The 21,655-nt window shown below is 37.9% G+C and overlaps 1 protein-coding gene across 1 annotated transcript in view; it reads right to left on the minus strand.

Moving 5' to 3' along the window:
* PDE4D (phosphodiesterase 4D) overlaps window positions 1–4,520 on the minus strand; it is a 714,853-nt gene extending 710,333 nt beyond the window's left edge. Inside the window, exon 1 of the mRNA XM_068535365.1 lies at window positions 4,174–4,520. Coding sequence (XP_068391466.1) covers window positions 4,174–4,439 — 266 coding nt within the window. The 5' untranslated portion in view covers window positions 4,440–4,520. The remainder of the gene's footprint in view (window positions 1–4,173) is intronic.
* Window positions 4,521–21,655: the final 17,135 nt, after the last annotated feature.

Genomic DNA, 21,655 nt, shown 5'->3' on the forward strand with positions numbered 1-21,655 from the left:
TAATTATTCCTAAAAACATTGTCCCATCCACAAACAACTGACAGGGTAACCATTTAAAAATGTAGACATGAGCCTAAAGATTCAGGCTGAGCAAGACTGGATTAATGGACACATAATAAAGAAAATATTAGCTTATATAATGATCCTCATTAAGTGTCTGTCCCTGTGCAAAACACTTTAATTTACACATAATTGTACTTAATAAAACCACAACACCAAGTGGATACGATTACTATTCCCAGGAAATTGGGTAACAGAGAAACAAGCCTATGTTAAGCAACTTGTTCAAAAATCACACTAGTAAACGGGAAGTCAAAATTTAAACGAAAGTAATCTGGCTTCTTCTCAGATGCTCTCTGTCCAAGAGTCACACAGCACCTGGAGTATTGTATCAATTCAGTAAAATACTCTTTAAATGGGTTGGGAAAATCCAAGTGAAGTCTGGTTAAGAACAACCAGGATCAACCTGGAAACTACAGCATATAAACGTGAAATAACCTAGGATGTTTAGTTAAGAAAAGAGAATAATTTTTAAAAAACATGATAACACTGACATTACTGATTAACGGGTGTGCCAAGATGAATAGAGCAGGGTTCTGGCTCTCTGATGGGTTATTCCAAGCCTCTTGCGTTAAGGGCTAAGTTATGGAAGACAAGAGAGATTCAAGCTGTGGGGTTTTCAAAACAGATCCAGGGGGACTTCCCTGGTGGTGCAGTGGTTAAGAAACCACCTGCCAATGCAGGGGACTTAGGGTTCGAGCCCTGGTTCAGGAAGATCCCACATGTCACAGAGCAACTAAGCCCGTGCGCCACAACTACTGAAGCCCACACGCCACAACTACTGAAGCCCGTGCGCCTAGAGCCCGTGCTCCGCAACAAGAGAAGCCACCGCAAGGAGAAGCCCTTGCATCGCAACGAAGAGTAGCCCCCGCTCGCCACAACTAGAGGAAGCACACGTGCAGCAACAAAGACCCAACGCAGACAAATTTTAAAAAAAAAGCAGATCCAGGAACCAAGGATGACAATTACAAGGAAGGAGATTTCAACTGTATGTAAGCAAGGACTTCCCAGTCACTAAACTTGTCAAAAAATAGAATTGCTCTGTAAAATCCTCATCCAGGAGGTATGCAGAGATGTTAAAGGACCAGTCATCATAGATGTTACTCTATGAATTTAACTATGGTATAGAGGGTGAACCAGTAGCTGTTACTGCATTGTGACTGACATGGGTGGGCTGTTCACCAGATGTTTTACCTTATTCCTGGCAACATGGCTGAGATAGGTTTCCCAGCCTCCTTTGCAGTTATATGTGGCCACAGGACTGAGTTCTATCTGGGGAATACTGGGATAAGTAATGTGTGCACTCCTAGACCTGCCTCATAAAAACTCATGAATGCCATCTTCTGTGCTCTTTCCCTGGATTCAGCTGAGCCTGGCAAACTTGGAAACCATGTGTTACCAATAGAAGAACCGCAAGATGGTAGAACCCGGGGTCCCTGAATTACCCCAGGGCAGGCTAGCTTGCCACGAGAAGCAGAAGCAAGAAATAAACATTTACTGTGTCAATCCACTAAGATTTGGAGAGTATGTTGTAGAGCAAAATGTTTACCTGAACTTAATCAGATGCCTTCCAATATGATTTTTTCTACTGTAGTGTAAATAATTTGAAACCAAGGAACAGCTCTTGTGCAACTTTGTGATCAGTAGGTACAAGCTAAACACTTTGGACTCAATAGGTATTAAATACATGCATATCGAATGGAAAGGAATATCAAGTATAGGAACCAACATTCTGAGGCAGGAACACACGTGGTGTGTATTTAAATGGCTGATCATTTAATTTAGGAGGAGGGGAGGATTTGACTATAGTTGTGGTAGTAGCAGCAGTTTAGATAGGAAAATATATATATATATAAGCAGCGCAATTTGGAATAAATTTTTAAAATTCTGGATCATGCTTAGTCCAAGTAATGAAAGCACAGATGGAACGTTATTTGTCGAAAGACGCCTGTGGATATTATGAACGTCTTGCGGTTTGTTGAACCAGTAAGGAAAATGTGAGGTACTCTTTCCAACTCCCTTGCTGGATGCTTTTTTATCCATGAGGGATATTGTCTCCCCTTCGTTACTGAGAATTGGTATCATGATTTTTCTTTTTCATGTCCATTGCTCTTTTGATGCCTCCCTCATCTGCTGGAGACCTGATACACCACAATGAAAGATCGGCAGAAATTGTGACCTTGGAGTTTCTCCAAACAGCATCAGAAAAGGAAGTGCCAGAAATTTCAGAAGAAAGCCTGTTTTCATGAGATTTCCTGCCTTCCTTACATCTCAACATGTCCAAATAGTTCCGATAACCTTCAGTTGAACTCGAGGTTGCTTCGCTCAGATAGAAATCAGGCGTCTGAGTGGAGGCTTACTCATTTAGCAACAGGTACAATTTAGGAACTATAATTAAAAAGGCATCTCAACCAAAAGGGACATTGCATACCAAAATTCTGGCCCTGACCCTGTCTGAACTCCAGCCAGCTTTCCTGCTCTGGCACCTGATGCTCGGTCTCAAGCCGTCCCTCTCCTCAGGGCATCTCCTAGTGTTCATCTATGCCTTTCATTCACTGCTTATCTCTGACAAATTCTTTCAACAGTATCTTCCTCAGAGAGAAGTCATCTTTTTCCATCATTTCTTTAAGACTGAAAAAAATCAGTGTTTGTCTTACCCCTCTTACAAGCATTGCATCTAACTAAACTTAGAAATGCCACTTAGTTAAAATCTTGGGGAAAATAAGAACTAAACTTAGAAATGCCACTTAGTTAAAATCTTGGGGAAAATAAGAACACTTCCTCTATCAGAGATCTAGCTATTTAAAATGACAATTCTGAGGTCAGACATTTCTTTGGGTGGGTCATGCCTTTTATTTCCTTTGTTGCCTACTTTCATCTATGACATGAATGCATTCCTGGGTAGGGCCATGTGGCTTAAGTTTAGATTTTGATTCTATTTCTTGCTTCTTCTTTCCTAGAAGTCTTGATTCTGGTTTTTTGGGGATTTTTGTTTGTTTGTTTGCTTGTTTTGGTTCTGTTTTCTTTTGTTTTTTCCATTCCTGGCATACTCTTTCGTGTTCTATGGAAAAGCTGTATAAAAATCATTCAGTCAGTTTCTCAACTAACATACTCGTTATTTTTTTCTGTTATGTCTGTTTTCTTCATCATAATTAATATTCATTTTGCCAAAATGTGGAAGTAGTGCATAGAACCTACTACTGCCTAAAATTAGCCAACTGTGTATCACAGACCCCTCTTTCTCTGATCACAGCCTAAAATTGCCTCTTTTCAGGCAGAAACACCATAATAAGCTCACACAATGATTTATTTTAATATTTGTTTTTACAAGAGCATGAAAATATCAAGAATCGTCTAGAAACCTACGTGGTACCACATACATAAAACAAATTCACCTATTATATAGAAGATAAAAACATTCATAAAGAAAATAAAAATATTGACAAAATAGTCAAAGAATTCAAATTCAAAGAACACGGCAGTATTACCTAGCACCAGCCTGCAACTTTCTGCACGGCATTCCTAAACCCACTGAAAAGGCACGTTGAGATGACAGATATATTAAAGTCAGTAGTTAGGAGGGGTTTTACCTGGACACAGCATTACACACATACACACACCCACACACACACACACACTCCATACACATCTCTGTTTAATTGGGGATCATGCCGAAAAGAGAACAAACTATGATTTTCCTCCTCTCCTTTCTGGTCCTTTCTGGTCCTTTCTTTCCTAGGCTGTTGCAGGACCTGGCAGGATTACTAGCTTAAGAATTCAAAGAAACGCCACCACATCGGTAGAGGGGAAAAAAAAAAAAACAACCCTGCATTCTTATTTGACATCTGGAATTCAGTTTTCTTGTAGGAACTTGCAATAGGAATTGAACTTTGAGAACCACCCACCTCAAAGGCTCCTATCACCAATCTCAAGGATTCCTGCCCCGACTTGGACATCTGTGGGATTTATTAAAGCAGATTACTTCCGATAAATCACGGGTCAGGAGTGAAGACGAAGACGCTCCCCTCCCTACCCCTAAAGCGAAAGGCGGGAGGCGCAAAAATCACCCAGGGGCACCTGGCCACCATGTCTGATAATCCGTGCAAACCTTACCACGTATGTGCCACTGTGAACCGCCGCTGTTTGGGGATGTTGCTACTGAGAAGCATCCTGCGCAGGAGCCTGGGGGAGTTTCTCGGCGAAATCACCGGTGAGAGCTTGGGAGAAACCGATTTCTTTGCTGTCTTGGACTTCTCGTACTGCAACAGGTTTTCCCGCAAGGATTTCACAAGATCCTCGTTCAGCCAGGGGTTTGGACAATGCGGATTATCCATTTCAGGGACTGTTAAGGTGTCCTGGCTTGCCGTCTGCTGAGCCATTTTCCCGGTCAACTTTGTACAGTTGGCAACGATCCAGGGCAACGTGGTTCCCTGGCCTCTTTCCAGTGATTGCCTTCCTCGGACTCTCGGGGAGACGTCCGGGGAAGCAGGTCGGATCGAGCCGCTGCTAGTTCATTCGGTCGCCTGCCTCAGTCTCTCGGCGGAGACTGGGCTGGGAGTAGAGGAGGCGAGCGCACGCCACGGCGGAAGCCTCTTGAACGTCACCCCTCCTCTGCCGATCCCCTGCCAAAGATCACCGCCGAGCTCGCAGGGCAGAGGAACATGGAGGGAAGCCACGGCGAGCGAGGCTTTTGTCAGCGCTACAAGGCAGCCTGTTAAACTATTGGAACTAATGCGCCGCAGCTGCTCCTGTGACTTCTGCTTATGTACATAAAAAGTCCTGGGGGGAGGGCTTAACCATCAGATGCCTGCTGCTGGTTGTTTGGCTAGTCTTTCCATTTGCTTATTCCTGAATCCAAAGGAAAGAAAAACTTAGAACTTGACCTTCCTCTCCCGCAAGGTCTATTTATCTCCCTTCGGTCCGCGTTCATAAAAGAAATTGCTAGTCCCTGGTTTTTATAAGGAGAGAATAAACAAACATGAGCTAGACAAGGAGAAATACATCCCTGTTGGCGAAACTCGATCTGATGCACCTTATAAAACAAATCCCAAGAGAATAAAATGAACTCTTTCTTTTCCTCCCTCTTTCTCTCTAGTTAGAAACCAAACAAAAGGTTTCAAAATACCGCATATGGAACACATTACGGGTGGTGTTGTGTTGTTTAGCCTTGCTAATGAAGGCCCTTTCAAAGCGTGGAACAACACACTTACCTACACGAATGGTGTTTGTTATCTCTTTGCATTTAAACTGATGACCCTCCAGAGGAACAGATTGTTTTCATAGGGGACTAAAAATGATTTTAGAGTTTCAATTATTGCTTATGGTATATACATTTTTATTCAATTATAGAAGAAATAAATCTAGCTTTTCATAGTTATTTCCTTAAATGTTTTTAATGTAAGATTTGTATTCGTGGTCAGAATAGCTTCAACAAACTTACCCAAAGGAGGTTTAAAATAAAAGAGAAGATATTATTTCTTACCTATTTAGTTTGCTACTGGAGAAAAAATGTAAATATTACAATAATTCAAGTAAGTAGATGATAAGGCCTGTTAAATCTCATTATATGGACACCAGAAGTGTAAACATTAGAACTGAATTTGGAAGGGACTCCAAACCTTTGATTATAGATGCCCCCAGCAGCCTAGTGATGCTACAGACAGCTCAGGATAGAAATCAAATCACATATCTCAGGATCTAAGAAAATATTTTTTAAAAATTTGAAACACAGTAACTTAAGAAGGAGTTAGGAAATGCAGAATAGAATAGTCTGACTGAATTTTTTTTTTTGTTACTACAATTACTATTAGGTCAATTCTAAGAGTTCCTCCTACCTTCTTCCCTGGTTGTTCCACCTTAAGTTTTAATTTCTTGCCTTTAAAATGTTACAGAAAAGGATACTCTGATGTTCTGTTCACAGAAGCACAGGGTCACCACTTGGTGTACCTATAATAATTTAATGAGACACATGTACCATGACTTAATCAGAAAATTTGTTTTATACACCCACACACTTAAGTAATAATTAAAATGAATAGCCAATTTCTGTAAAATGGGCTGAGGGCCTGACAATTACATTAGGAGTTGTGCAAAACAGGTATGCGTAAGCTTGCTTACCCTCAAAGAGTTTATAATTTAATGGAAAGGACTACACTATGCTCAGAAAAAGACACCAGAAGACCTAAAAAATGAAATTATCAGGGGCAGAAAAATACAATGAGAATGGTGTACATAAGTAAAGAGGGAATGCTGAGTTGCAGTAAAGCTTGAAGAAGGGAAAGATAAAAAATTAATGGAAAGGAAATTAAGAAAGAAGTGTACTCCAGATGAGGAATTAGAATGTGCAGTTCCAATAAAGAAGAAGTGAGCAAGTTTTGTTCAAAAAGAAAAAAAAAATTGAAATCAGTAGGTATAAACCCTGTTCAGGTTTGTAGAAATAAAAAATTCAGATAACAGGATAAAGTGAGAAAAAAACAGTAGGCAGTAAACTGACATGGCAAAAAAAAGAAAGAAAAACTTCCCACTTTCTAAAGACTTAGTTTCATTCAACAAACACTTGTGGGCATTTGTTTTGTGCTAGGCACTATATGGAGTGCTCTAGGATATTTAAAGGTTAGTCCCATGCTGTCCCTGCCCTCTAGGAGTTTATAATCCAGTAGTGCAGATAAAGTGCAAAACAATTGGCATGACAAAGTGTAGCCCAGGTACCCAGAGGAGAGCCTGGAAGCTGAAGATATTTAAATGCCTGGCTCTAAGTAGAGAAAAGTGATTCTCAGTGACCAAATAAAGGGATTGATATGACTGAGAATGATATAGGATCTATGTTGGGAAATTCACTGAGTTCAGAGAATTCTAGGTTCTAGTTCTTGCTTACAGTGACCTTCCCTTAAGAGGAGTAAAATATTTACACGCTAAGCGTCTCATAATTGGCACGCCATGTGGATGCTCAAAGAGATTGGGCACTTTGTGGATGATCGCAACTAAGCTGAAATAGAAGATACAACACTATTCTATTAACAAATCATTGAGAGTTGTGGTTAAACGCGGACTAAGACTGAAAAAGGCGTTCTGCAAATCTCCCGTTGCTTGGTGCATGTTAAAGGGTTCCACTGTAGAAGCAGAATTGTCTACCTCTGTACAGGTGCCCATATTCTATCATTATTTGTTCAATTTCCTGACATCTACAATTACCCTCCTGAAGGCCCCCCAATGATTTATGGCATGCATGCTCCTTTTTGAAAATAAAATTAATTTGGTTTTGAGAATTCTTTGCCACCTCCTTGAAATAGCTTGAAAAACCCTGCAGTGTTACAAAATCATGCTTGAAAATAACTGCCTTAGGAAAAGCACACATTGTAAAGTTCTGAAGATAACCAGGTGGGAGAGGCCTGGATAAATTGGCAATTCTCTTTATAATAATGCAGAAGGTCAGAGGAATTCTTCCAACAGGAGGACTACACAGCTTGCTTTTTCTTTCTTTTTTTTTAACAAAATCTTTTAAAAACTAGCTGCCAGAAACTTTTCCGAAAAACACAGTACTGTAAGTGACAGCCAAATAAGGCCTTAGATTTTAACGAGTGGAAAATTGAAAGTGGGAGAAATGTTTTGATAAAAGCACCCAGGCCTAGAACAGCAGATAACATCTCTTAATTTAACAAAAGTTTTCCTAGATACCTTTTTGTGGATTTTCAAAATCTGTTTTTTTAGCTTCTTTGGAATCTTGAAAGCATTTATTTAATTAATTATTCATAAGCAGCAAAACAAATAAGAAATAAGATTTGCACAGGTTCTGGGACAATGACTTAAAAGTGTGCCTTTGCTTAGGTAAGATCAAGCAAGGCTGGATTTCTCACAACTGAAAGGGAGCAATGGTGCAGCTAATTCAAAAGAATGGATAAATTAAAATGAGTTATACTTGACTATGGAATGCATTGTATGTTTCTCCCAACCATGTTTTAGTTAGGTAAATAGTGAGTTAAAATGACACTGCTTTTTAAATTGTCCACAGGATGTGGTCCATGGAAATGATCTGATAGTGGGAGAGATTATGTTGTCTAGCAGTTAAGAGGGCATGTATGGAACCCAAAAGCATGTTTTGAACCCCAGCTATGATACTTACTAGCTGTGTACTTGTCTATGGCTTAGTTCCTCATGTGTGAAACAGAATGAGAATAATAGCTATTGCATAAGAATGCTGCAAAGATTTAATGTGTTAATACCCACGATACCAAGTATATGAAGAGTGCATGGTACAGGATAAACACCCAGTAAATGAAACCTGCCACTAACTGATACAAGGAACTTACAGAAATTTATTTACACGTAGTAGATACCAACTATGTACCAGGTATTTTGCATTTTCTTTCATTTAATTCTTGCAATAACACTTAGGGTGTTATTTCATTAACACTGTTTTACTGAAGAGGTCATAAGGAGGTTAAGTAACTTACCCAAAGTCATTAGTTCAACAGTGCACAACAGAGGTTTGTCTATGAAGTCCCAGGGCCTCTTATTTCAACTCTGTATCAAACCACCCCGAAAGGAAAGCTGATTTAATATTTAAAATCAATGATGACTATTTCTATGGAAAATAGTAGAAATCTGAGTGCCCAAGCTCTTGGTTTAGTTAACACTAAATTCTGGCTTCTCTTGGGACATATATGGTGACAGCCTGTGAAGCCTGCCAAGTCATGAAATTCTTACAAAGACATGGTATTCAAGTGAGGGCAGCTTCATGTGGAATTCCTGAGTGTTTCTTCATCTATATGCCTGTACTTCTTTGATATGAAGGTGCTTTCATTAAACTCCGTGGTAGTTTTCCACTTTACAAAATTATATACTTGAAAATTATTTTATTTTATATTTTCAATGTGATTATTTTTTATTTTGAATTTATAGCCTTATAAATTCTGATGATAAAATTATATTATCCCCATATCTAAAAGCACATCTGAACATTGTAGAGTAGGGCTTTCAAATCATCATTATCATTGAACATCTATTAGGTACTGAGCTGGTTGGCAGAGATTAAAAACAGTAAAGTATCTATTTGAAAATAAAAGATATATACAACCCCTCCAACAGAGAAAGTAAATGATAAATATCAAACTAATAATAGAAACAATCAGTGCCTCAAAGATTTAAACGAGTAACATATATATATCTAGACCAGTGGAAAATAACTCAAAGAAGAAGCAGGACTTAAATTAGGCCTTAAAAGAAAGTACATGTGGGGCTTCCCTGGTGGCGCAGTGGTTGAGAATCTGCCTGCCAATGCAGGGGACGCAGGTTCGAGCCCTGGTCTGGGAAGATCCCACATGCCGCGGAGCAACTCGGCCCGTGAGCCACAATTACTGAGCCTGTGCATCTGGAGCCTGTGCTCGGCAACGAGAGGGGCCGCGATAGTGAGAGGCCCAAAAAAGCAAAATAATTAAAAAAAAAAAAGAAAGTACATGTGGAAAAAGAATAATAAGATATTTTGGGGGGGGGTAAATAGTCTAGCGGGGGTGAGAGGTGTTGGATTTGTAGACTTCTATGGAAAATCAGTAAAATTTATGTATTTTGGAGGTAGCTAAATAATATACAGAGAGATTCAAATAAGAATAATTTGGTGGCAATATGTATTATAATTTGGGGACGGATGATTCTGAAGACTGCATATTGTCAGAGTTCTGTTTCAATATAAATTTGTGTAGAAATGGAAAGATAGGAGCTAATCACATACGAATTCGAAGGATTTGTTCCTTGGCTATACATGAGCATTCAGGTCAATATGGAAGTCAAAAATAGATTAGATTTTTCTTAACTTAATCAATTATACATTCCATCTAATTAAGTGTGGTTCACCTAATTAATCATCAAAAGGCCGTTAACAGAAAAGAAAGGACCTGGGGTTTGTTGAACAAAAGAAATATAACTGCTTGATTTATATTAGAGCTATATTTTGAGCAGACAATGTCTTCTTCCAAGCTCCATTCATTTTAATAAAAAGATTAAATGGGTTTTGTTACTAGATTAAATCTAGTTAAGTGGGCTTTTTCCCCCCCTAGATTAAAGCTAAATGTTAGGGATCTATCTATTGAAATAGTAAGCTAACATTTAATTTGAAAGAAAAGTTACCATTTTATAGGGCACAATTTATACCAGCAACATAAACACAGCATGTTTGTTTTATTTCTGAGAAAAAAACTGCGACACAAGACTCAAGACTCCTTTTCTCCTGATATGGTCACTTAAAAAAGCTTCCAATACTAGAATTCCTCTTGATTACTCTGCTAAAATGAAATTCCTCTTGATTACTCTGCTAAAATGAAACACTAGAATGCTCTCTCTAAGCATTAGTCAAACTTCAATAAAGACAATAGGCTTTGATGGCCACTAAAATTTTAACAAAATATGTGATATTTCTGGGTCTTCTTTCAGTGAGAAGAATAGCCAGGCATTTTGCCTTCAACTTGCAGACAAAAAAATCCCCTATTCCACTATATCTATAGTGGATTATTCCCTAGCATACTGAATGAGTGAGCAATTCACTAGATTTAAGTGGAAAACCAACTACCCTAAGCACAAGCACTTTGCATCGTTACTTAATTTGGTCATCATAATCATTCTAATGAGGCAGGTACTACTACCTTCATTTTAAAGTTGAGAAAACTGAGGCGCCAAAATTTAATGACTTCCTTAAGGTCATACACTCAGTAGGTAATAGAGTTGGGATTTTAAAGCAGATAGTCCAAGTCCAGAGCCCATGCATGTAACCACTGCACTAGACTGCCTTTGTGTTTTTAAAAAATAAAAGTCAAGCCAATTAATAAAGAAACTCTTAGCAAAATGAATTCAAGTAACTTGATATGTGCAAACCTAATCTCTACAAAATATACATCACAACAGTTTTTGAAGTAAAAATATTTCCAAGCCCCAATCAATGCCCATTAGTAATGGTATTTTGAGGCTCTAACAGATATTTCTTCATAACCGAAAGATCTCCAAACTCCCCAAAATTGTCCATTGTATTGCAAACAATGGACATTGAATGGACAAAAGAACGTGGGTAGACTTTCAGAGTCTTTTGCTGTTTTTGTGCACATAATAGACATGTTAGTGAACAAAATCCAACATGTATCCTAAGCTCAGAGGAATGTAACACAACGGTGATCTATTCAAAGCTCGACACCTGGGAACACATTTCCTCGTCTCTGTTTTTCAGTCTCTGTACCCATCCCCCAATGGCCCCAGGAAAGGATTTTTAAAGTCTTTCTCTAGTTAGCATAATATAACTAGAAAGCCTCCCTCTGACCCTGACACATAACATCTGTTTCAGTCCTTCTGTTTTTTGGATATGGTGTTTAGGAGACAAAGTAGTGTATTTCACTGAAAGTCCATAATTCAGAGGTTTATAATTGTAGCTGGCAATTTGTTTTTTTAAAGTTTAACATATTTAGACAATGATCCTTCATAAGCAAATCGTGTTTTCAGGGATGACACTTTTCATGTCTAACTGTAAGGAACCTTCTGAGACCTAGTCATTCATTGGGATGCTGTACAAAAGGCATCACAGAAACCAGAGTTTTGGTCCCAGTTCTGTAATTAACTAGCTAAGTCACCCTGAACAAGTTCATTCACTTTCACCGGAACTTAGTTGTCTTCTTAAGAGTCCTATAACTTGACTAGGGTTTTATAATGCACAAAAAGAAAATTAGATGCTGTCTTCAGTGGCAAGTTTCACTTGCCGTTGAAGAAAAACTGTTATCAAGTGTATCCTGAGGCACTATGTCCTCTTCCATTTGCATGTAGTGATGGTATGTGCCATAGATGGTGCTTTTAAAGGAGAAATGGAAAAGATAAATTTAATATTTACGAAATTGAAGATGGAAGATAAGAGTGTGCTGCACAAACCAGGTGCCTTACTAATGCTTTTATGGCCCTGAAACTTGAGAAAATTCCTTCCCTAACTAGGTAAAAAAAATTGTTCTGACATCTGAGTCACAGCTTGGGAGACAGAGTGGGAGAGCAATGCCTAAGTTAACTTAATATTTGGAATCAAAGCATTGTTTTACTTCTAAAATAGTGAAACTACAAAGATAGGTATATTCACTGTTACATAATGTTAGATTTTCTAAAACTTCAGGGCTGAACTCACGTTTTAGGCAATAAGAGAAACTTGTGCACTCACATTTCACAAAGACTAGTTTGGGCCAATTTTAATGTGTTGCATGGGGAAAAAAAGCATTTTGTGATTAAAATATATATATATATATATATATACATGGGGCTGAGTTGAATGTAATTAAATAGGTTTCCCATTTCCTCGCAATAAGATCTCTAAGTCTTTTAATACGCTAATATGATTTATGAAAGCACACTTGCTTGGCTCTGAATCCACTGCATCTTCCGGCATGTCCAGAGATGGGTATTCCCAGGAACCCTTACCTGGACTTACTACAAACATCTTCTTGAACGTAGCTGATAGATAATATGAACCTTCCTTGGCTTTTGTTATGCTGCTTTTTTTTTTTCTACTGAACTGCAGTCAAACAGAATGCTTTCAACAGAACTATGAGTAGTCGAGGTGCTGCCCTGGTTCCACCCTCTATTAGATTCAAGGTAATTGTTATGCTTCTGCTCTGAGGCTAATTCTGTCCTCCTCTTGAATTTGCATATCTATGTCCCCTTGTAAAAGGCATACCTTTAGCAGAGGCTATGACATAGCTATGAGATGTCTTTATGAGATAGACAGAGGCTGTAAGAGGCTATGACATAGCTGGGGTTGTGAGTCTAAATAACAACCCTATAGAGAGCATGCTAGTTGAAAAGCTGTGAACAGGCTAAGGGGCCAGAGAAGGGTTGATCTAGATGGCACTGTTGGTGAGAAGATGCACAAAGGCAACTGAAAGCTACATGATTACTTTTCAAGCTTTAGTGTACCTAAGAATCACCTGGAGACCATGCCAAACACAGATTCTGATTCAGTAGGTCTGGGGTGTGGGGCTTGAGATTTTGGATGTCCAAAGCTCCCAGGTGATAGAAATGCTGGTTCATGGATCCCTCCATAAGTATCCAGCTACTAGAATAAGTAGAGATTCCTAGCAAATAACTTGTACCCAGGTGGTGGTATTTTAAATTTATATTCAGCCATTCGTGTAGTGCTTAAATTTGTTGCTGATATTTTAATAAATAATGAATTTTTTTAAATAACTTTTATAAACTGTTTGTTTCAAATGAGCACATACATTCAAAAAGATTCAATTCTAAAAGCAAATTTTGCTATATTAGATCCACGTTTTAAGATGAAGGAAAAAAGACTTGACAGAAGTTGAAAAAAAGATTCTTTTGCAAGTGTGGTGGCATTCTTTGCCTGTTTCTATATTATTCATTAAAATTAAAAGGAAAACCTTATTTAAGACTAATAGACTCTTTCCAGGATATAATTTAATTAATCTGAAAGCATTTCATTGGACAAATACTATGATTAGGTTCTATGAATATAATGAGGATGCTGATCTTTGTGTATCTGGGGACACAAGATTCATTCTTCACTGTGTTCAGAGTGAGCTGGGACTTTCAGTGTTGTTTACTGTATATGAAGCATTGTCAAGAACACTCTTCATCAAGATTCACTACCATGCTATTGACCTACTATCTAAAAAATTAATCGAAAAAGTGTTTGAGCTTCCATCAGCTCAATACAACTAGTCCCATAGTAAATCTACATATAATAACTGTGTAAGCAGGTATATGCATTCTTTCTGGTGCTTTCAGTGAAGTTATCCTGACCTTGAAGTGCTCAAATGATTGCTAAATTATGTCCACCACATCTGATTTTTTTCCAAAATAATTACTTTTCAGCCCTAATAAAATAAGTATTACACTAATATAAAAGCCTATATTCTAGCTAATCTAATAACCACCATTTATGTTCTGTAATTATATAAACATTGCATAAAGCCAACCAGTAATTATTTAATCAGTTACAAAGGAACAATAATGAATAACAAAGAAATCCTCTTGTTGAACCCATGGTGAATACACTTTTTTTAAGAAGCATCTGCCTCGAGATCCTTGTACTTGTTGACTGAAAAAAAAAAAAAGCACAACCTAAAAATTGAGAATTGTTTTATTTGGCAGACATAGTGAGGACTTAAGCCTGGAAGACAGCCTCTCAGATGGCTCTGAGTGACTCTTGCAAAGAGGTGAGGGAGGAGCCAGGATATATAAGGGTTTTTGCAAACAACAACAACAACAACAACAAACCCAGGTAGTTGGAATATCAAAAGATTATTGTTAATTAAAGAAAAACCAGACACCTCGAGTTAATGAATTTAGCAATTTTCTAAGTATGAGAAGATGCAAGAGTCTGGGCTCATTCAAACCATTCCTTTGATTATACACCTTAACTATCTAGGGCCAGTATCCTATTTTCTCCATCCTGAATCCCCTCAGGGTGCACCATGGGATGGCTGCAGTGACTGATGGCTTGATGGCTGCAACATCCTTTGTTTACTGATAATGGCAGGCAATACTCTTCATCTACATACTTTAAATGCCTAGAATATAGGAAGTACTCAGCAGACACTTGTTAAAGGAAGGAAAAATGGTGTGTGTAGTTTGTTTGAGTATTTTTTGTGTGCTTTTAGACAGTTAACTGGCTAAAAGGACAGTGTGCCCTAATGAATTTGCACTGATCTACAGAGTAAAAGTTTGAAATGTTTTAGAAATCTTATTGCTGGGCATACTTTCAATTTTACAAACATATTACTTTTAAATTATCCAGATCATATATAATCTATGTGTAAAATTTTTAAAAGTCACCCAGAAATCAAAAGTACCTATAGACCACCGTCTCCAAACTCAGGGCCCTCACAGGTAGCCCTATTACCAGTTGTGTTTATCTTTCTAGACCTCTACTCCTCATTATAGTAGCCACTAGCCAAATGTGGCTATTCAATTCTTGCTAATGCAACTGAGGAACTGAATTTTTATTTTTACTTATATGTGTTAATTTAAATTTCAATAGCTTTCTGTGGCTAGTGGCTGTTATACTGGGCAGCAAAATTCTAGACCTCCATGTGATTTCATGAATAATTATGTGCTTATAGAAACATATATTACTGTTTTCTGAGGCTTTTTTAAAGCATAGTCTCATACTAATAACCATTCTGATTATTCAGCAACTTGCTTTTTTCATTCAACAAAGATGTCCCTCGTGACTTTTAGCTAATGCACAATATTCCATAGTATGGTTATTTTCTCAGTTCAAGTAGCCATTTGCCTACTGCTGGACATTCAGGTGTCCAGTTACTCACTGTGACACATAATGAACAGCCTTGCAAACTCCTCATTGGGCACATATTCCAAGACACTTTTTTAAGAATAATAGATACTTGGAAGTAGGATTGTTAAATGACAAGAGAAAGCATTTTTCATTTTTATAGAAACTGCCGAATTGTTCTTCAAAGTGGCTGATTCAATTTACACTCCCACCAGCAGGGTTTGAGTTCCCAACATTTTTTCTTCAAACAGCCTGATGTTGCCATCAATTTCCCTACACTAGCTGGCAAAGCTTTTTTTTCCCACTCAATAATACCTTCTATTTTTTATTGTGGAAGAAATTAAGAAGGGCATCCATGGCTACCATTAAAATGCACAGAAGTGGGAAGATATATTTCATTTTGCTTCCAAGTCAATGTTCAATTTTAGCTTTTTAACAATCTTAGTTGACCAAGCATTTCCCAGGAGTGTCTCTAATATGACAATATCTACACATTATAGAAGGCTTTTTCAAAGGAAAAAGAATTAACTTTCTTTTTCAGTAATGTTCTAGCACTACTCAGTAAAATATGTTTTAAATTGCTTTTCCTATAATAAAGATAGATTGTGTTGAGCATTTATCCTTCTTGCCTAGTTCTTCTTTTATACATCAGTATAGAATTTTTCAGTGCCTGGCTGGGACTCTATTACTATTTTGTGGAACTGTTTCCTTGAACAAAATTAATGGTCCAGATAAGGACTGAATTTGTAAACTCCCTGGATCCTAGTCTGGCAGTAGTGTTGCTGCAGCGTTCTTAGATAAATACTTCTGTGTGATTGAAAGAGCACGTGACCAGGAGTCTAATCCTGACTCTTCAACTACTGGTCCTAGGGCCTGAGGCAAACTCTCCACTCTCTAGGTCTCAGTGTTCTCATCTGAAAATGATGGTGATGGAATAGATGACCACAGAGGTCCCTTTCACTGGTAAAGTTCACTATTGCTTAGAATAGATCACCCAATACTGTAAATATTAGTTGTAAAGATTGGGTATTTGAACTAAGAGAAAGAAGTAATCAGGAATGGTTTTATGTAAAATCAGTTAACACTCGTTAATATGTGAAGTCAAGTACATATGCTCTGCAAGAGCACATACTGTTTATGCATTTCTACCTGCTGGACTGTTCGACCCAACGCCATTCTACGCATTCTTCAATGGTAAGGGCCACCTGCTTGGGGAAGATTTAGGAATTGCAGAGAGAGGCAGAGGTATTGGAAACTTGCAGAAGTGTTTTAGAGCCTTATAGTTAAAAGGTGGAACAGACAAAGGTCTCCAAAAATTAGAGACTGGTAACTTTCATGCTAATCTCTGGCAAACTCTTGAATAAATTATTTAAGCAATTAGTCGTGAACCTTCTGTGATGCAGGTAGCATACAGGAGTCAAATTATTATTTAGAATTCATATCATTTCCCTTCCAGAGAAGGTGACTATGCTAAAGGTCAGAGAATGAATATCTGTCTCATGTTGCATCTGCTTTTCATGAAGACATTTGACAGGATCTTTCAGAATATACTTGTAGGTACAATGGAGCAAAGTGGGCTACATGGATGGGTAGGTGGAGTCATAAGAGTTGGACAACTGTTCCCAAAAGGTGTGGACTAATAGAGTCCAGATCATCCTGCAGAGCAGTCACTGCCATCATATACAGGGTTATAAGTATGTTAAGATACAAACTCTAAGATACATACCTCATGTTTATCAGATCTGCCTCTTACACAAAGCTGGAAGGATGGCTAAAGTGGTAGGTTAGTAGTTTCCCAAACCAGATTGATCATTACAATTTTCTAAGAGAGATGTTAAAACAGAAGTCAGAACTCAAACCCACAACTACTGAATCAGAACCAAGAGAGCTGAGGTCCAGGAAACTTTCTCTAGTAATTCTGATGATCAGTCAAGTTTGAAAACCACCTTCCTAGATGATACAATCAAACCCCAAGAATAAATATTTTCAAATAAATATTTTTTAAAAAGAAAAGGAAAAAGAAAATCTTCACAGGGTGGATGAGCAGATCAAACTTTAACAACATTAAAATCAATTTGGATAAATGTAAAATCTTGTAGCTCAAGTAAAATTATCAACAGCAATTCAGATTCATGGCTATTAGTTGACTGCAAACGTCTCACAGAATCAAGAGAAATCACTAATGTTATAAAAGGTGCAGAAGATTATGTCGACTACAGTGGTCAGGGCTGCAGCATGTGTGTTTGCAAGCTGTGCCTTGCACAGCCCCAGAGGCGGACAGTCACAAGTTCATGTCTAAGTGGTAAAAACCTACTATGCTATGACTACACTGAGAAATTGCTGTCAGTCTTGGGGGCCACTTTTTTTTTTTTTTTTTTTATAAATTTATTTATTTATTTATTTATTTACTTATGGCTGTGTTGGGTCTTCGTTTCTGTGCGAGGGCTTTCTCCAGTTGCGGCAAGCGGGGGCCACTCTTCATCGCGGTGCGCGGGCCTCTCACTGTCGCGGCCTCTCTTGTTGCGGAGCACAGGCTCCAGACGCGCAGGCTCAGTAGTTGTGGCTCACGGGCCCAGTTGCTCCGCGGCATGTGGGATCTTCCCAGACCAGGGCTCGAACCCGTGTCCCCTGCATTGGCGGGCAGATTCTCAACCACTGCGCCACCAGGGAAGCCCTTGGGGGCCATTTTTAAGCAAATGTTTACTTTTTAAATGACATATATCCTAAATTTACATAAAGTACAAAAATCATAAGTGTCTAGTTTGATTTTTTTTAATGTGTACTTACATATGTCACCAATACCCAGATCAAATTATGGAAAATGCTGTTCTCAGTCAATACTCCCCCCAGAGGTAAACCACTACTTTGACCTCTCACACCATGAATTTGTTTTGCCTATTCTTGTCTTCATATAACCAGAAACTGACAGTAAGTACCATTTTGCGTCTGCATTCTTTCATTCAAAATAATGAGTGTGAGATTATTCTTGCTATTGTATATAACAGTATATTTTTCTCTGTCATTGTTCTGAAGTATTCCACTGTTTGAATATATTGCATATTATCTATCCATTTTACCATGATGGACATTTAGACCGTATCCAGTTTGGGCTAGTATAAATAAAGCTGGTATAAACATTCTTGCTCATCTATTTTATCAGACATTGGCACTCATTTTGTTGGATAGATGCCCAGGAGTGGATGGATGTATCATAGGTACGTGTAGGTTTACCTTTGGTAGATAGTGCCAAACAGTTCTCCAAAGTGATCTTTCCAACTTAAACTCCTACCAGCACTGTGCAAGCGTAAATACTCTATATTCTTGTCCACGCTTGATATTTTCAGTCATTTCAATTTTAGCCATTCTGGTAAAGGTGTAGTAGTAGTACTGTATTGTATTTTGACTTTAATTACATGTTGCAAGTGAGTAGTGGTGACAACTATTTTTCATGGGAGTTTTGGCAGTGGTGTTGTAAATGTTTAACAACCAGCTTTCTGGGGAAAATTATACATTTAACATTATTGTAAACTTTATAAAGTACACAATTTACAAATAATAAAAAGTGCGTAATAGTCTTTAATTGTAAATTCCATAAAGCCAGTTGACTCTCACAGAATGCATTCGTTGATTTTTGCTGAACTCTTGTATATGTAGCCAAACTAAGGTTGCAATTGAAAAAGGAGTGTAGTTCCTATATGACTATTGGTCGATATTTTGGTTTACATTAACAAGACAAAAGTGAAGCAACAAAGATGTATGTTGGAATTCCACTCATTTGCTAATGACTTGGGCAATTTCTTTGCTGCATCAGATAACATTTATAAAATTCTAGAAGAATGTTTTCTCAATTTTTTTGTGCTCTTTACAATGTAATGTCTACAGACGCACAACTTTGACTGCCATTGTTAACATTTTTTCCATTACTCTTAAGTCTAGACAAGCAACAAAACAAACAATCCCGAATTTGTAGCATTTGCTTATTTCTATGACATAAATACCCCCACCACAGCCAATTTCAAGCTACCAACATGTCATCACTGAACATGGAGTTGGGAAGAGAAGCTTTCCAACAGTAGCTCCTGACTCTGTAGTGTTCCCACCATACAGATACAATAGACAAATAGCCTCAAGAGCATAGATAGTAACAACATGTAGTAAAATAATTTGAAAATGATGAGTTTTGAGTATGTCCTTGCAGGACATTTGGTCCTGTCCAAAACATTCACAAGACATTTGTTTCACACCAAAAGGTCTTGGATATTTGGTTCTGTCCAAAACATTCATATGATATTTGGTCCATAAGACATCTGGTCCATAAGACATCTGGTCCATAAGACCTTTGGTCCACACCAAGAGGTCCTTGATACTTGCAGAAACATTTGTCCTGTCTCAAATGTCCATAAGACATTTGGTCCATGCCAAAAGGTCCTTGATATTTGGTCCTGTCCAAAACCATTTGGCATGGACCAAATATGCTCATTGACATTTCGGACATCTGCAGCACCCTCTCCACTCAAGGGCTACAATTTATGCATTCACTCAAGAAATAGTGAATTATAAGCTATTTTATTCTAACGATCCTTGAGAATTTTGTGACAATGTATTTAGAGACATGTGGTAATTAAAACCAGGGATAAAAGACAGTGGACTTTAAATTCAATTTGTGTAACAGAATGTGATGACCAACATCTCCTTTTTGTTCCGTGGGTTTATATTTGTCCCCTTCACCTCCTGCAAGGTTTCTAATACTTTGGGACTTTTCCTATTCCTTTTTTTCTTCCTTCCACCAACTTTCCTTTGATTCATGGCCCCTTCCAAACTATGTAACACCTATTGATAGTACAAATGTGTTAATGCATTATGCCACCCAAAGCAATATAAGTCATGTTAGCCAGGAGCTTTTGGAAACAATGTCCAAACCTATAGAAGAAACTATAATAAGGAGAATCTCAGGCACCAGGAGGTCTAATTTTACTATCTCTCAGTCTATAGAATGGTGGTTCTCAGCCTTAGTTGCGTATGAGGATCACCTAGAGAGTTTTATTAATTTCAACGTCTAGGCCAGGCCCCAAACCAAATAAGTAAGTATCTCTGGGGGTGGGACCAAGCATCAGCAATTTGTTAAAGTTCCTCAGGTGATTCCAGTGTGCAGCCAAGTTTGAGAGTAACCCCAGGTTGAGAAATATTGGTACAAAACAGCACCTGCATCTATAAATTAAGGCCATTTATTCTACTCCGTCCTGAGTTAAACATCTGCTTTCTACCTCTGTGAAGAAGCACTGTCTATTAATCAAAGATATGTTAGGACATCCTTGTCTTCCGTAGCTATATAATCTTAGCTTTCCTCCCATGTCTTCCCTCTCTTAAGTCTTCCTTGGTCAGGCTCCTATACCAATCTTCAATTCATTTGTGATCTAAAGATTCATTTTTTATGAAACGGAAGATATCAGTTTCTGACTATATTGAAGCAGGATGCAATTCATATATATTTACTTACAAATCATAATTTGTTAGGTGGTTGCATTTAATTGACCCTAGAACCATTTTAAAAGTGACATTCTGTAAGTCAAGAGGTGCCAGACAACTTGCCTGAGTTCACCAAGAGCTAACCCAGGATTTAAACAGGACTTTTCTACAAGAGAGATAAGTGACAGCAAATCAGGGAAGGGAATAGGATTTCCCTCCCTCAACCCACAACTCTCCAGGAGAACAAGGAAGTACATTTCTGTGATTCCGAGAAGCAACTTCCAAAAAAAAAAAAGGATTGTTTTTTTAACATACTTGTAAATCAAAGTCCTCAGGTATTCTTGGATTAAGAACCAAAGATCAAAGTCAGAGCCAGATGATATTCTAAATGTGCAAAAGGAGACTCAAAATCCTCTCAGTTCTTTTTGACTGAAAGAAAAGAGTAAACAGTAAAGAGTAAAATTTTTCAGGCCCCAACAGAGAGCTATAATGAAGGGCATAGCATGGAACAGGTTGAAACATACACTTAAAAAATCTGTATAGTAGTAAACCGGGGATCACCTTTTTTATTTGTTAAGCTAATTAATCTCAATGTTTAAAAACATTATTTTTCTAGTACAAAATTACTGTCTTAAACTTAGCCTACTTTAAAATGGACACAACATTTTGGGAAATTTTATGACCTACAAAGACATTCTGGTCTCAAACATTAGTATGATATTTACAGTTTGCAATATCATGTACTAGCATATTAGTTTCCAACTTAATTCTTAATCTCTCATTACAAAAGCTCAACAGGAAGCATATAAGAGTGCCTATAGTTCAGGGAATGGAAAGACTGCTTATAATCCCCCAATTTGA

Source organism: Eschrichtius robustus, chromosome 2 (assembly GCF_028021215.1).
Source record: "Eschrichtius robustus isolate mEscRob2 chromosome 2, mEscRob2.pri, whole genome shotgun sequence".
In the NCBI taxonomy this organism is placed as follows: domain Eukaryota; kingdom Metazoa; phylum Chordata; class Mammalia; order Artiodactyla; family Eschrichtiidae; genus Eschrichtius; species Eschrichtius robustus.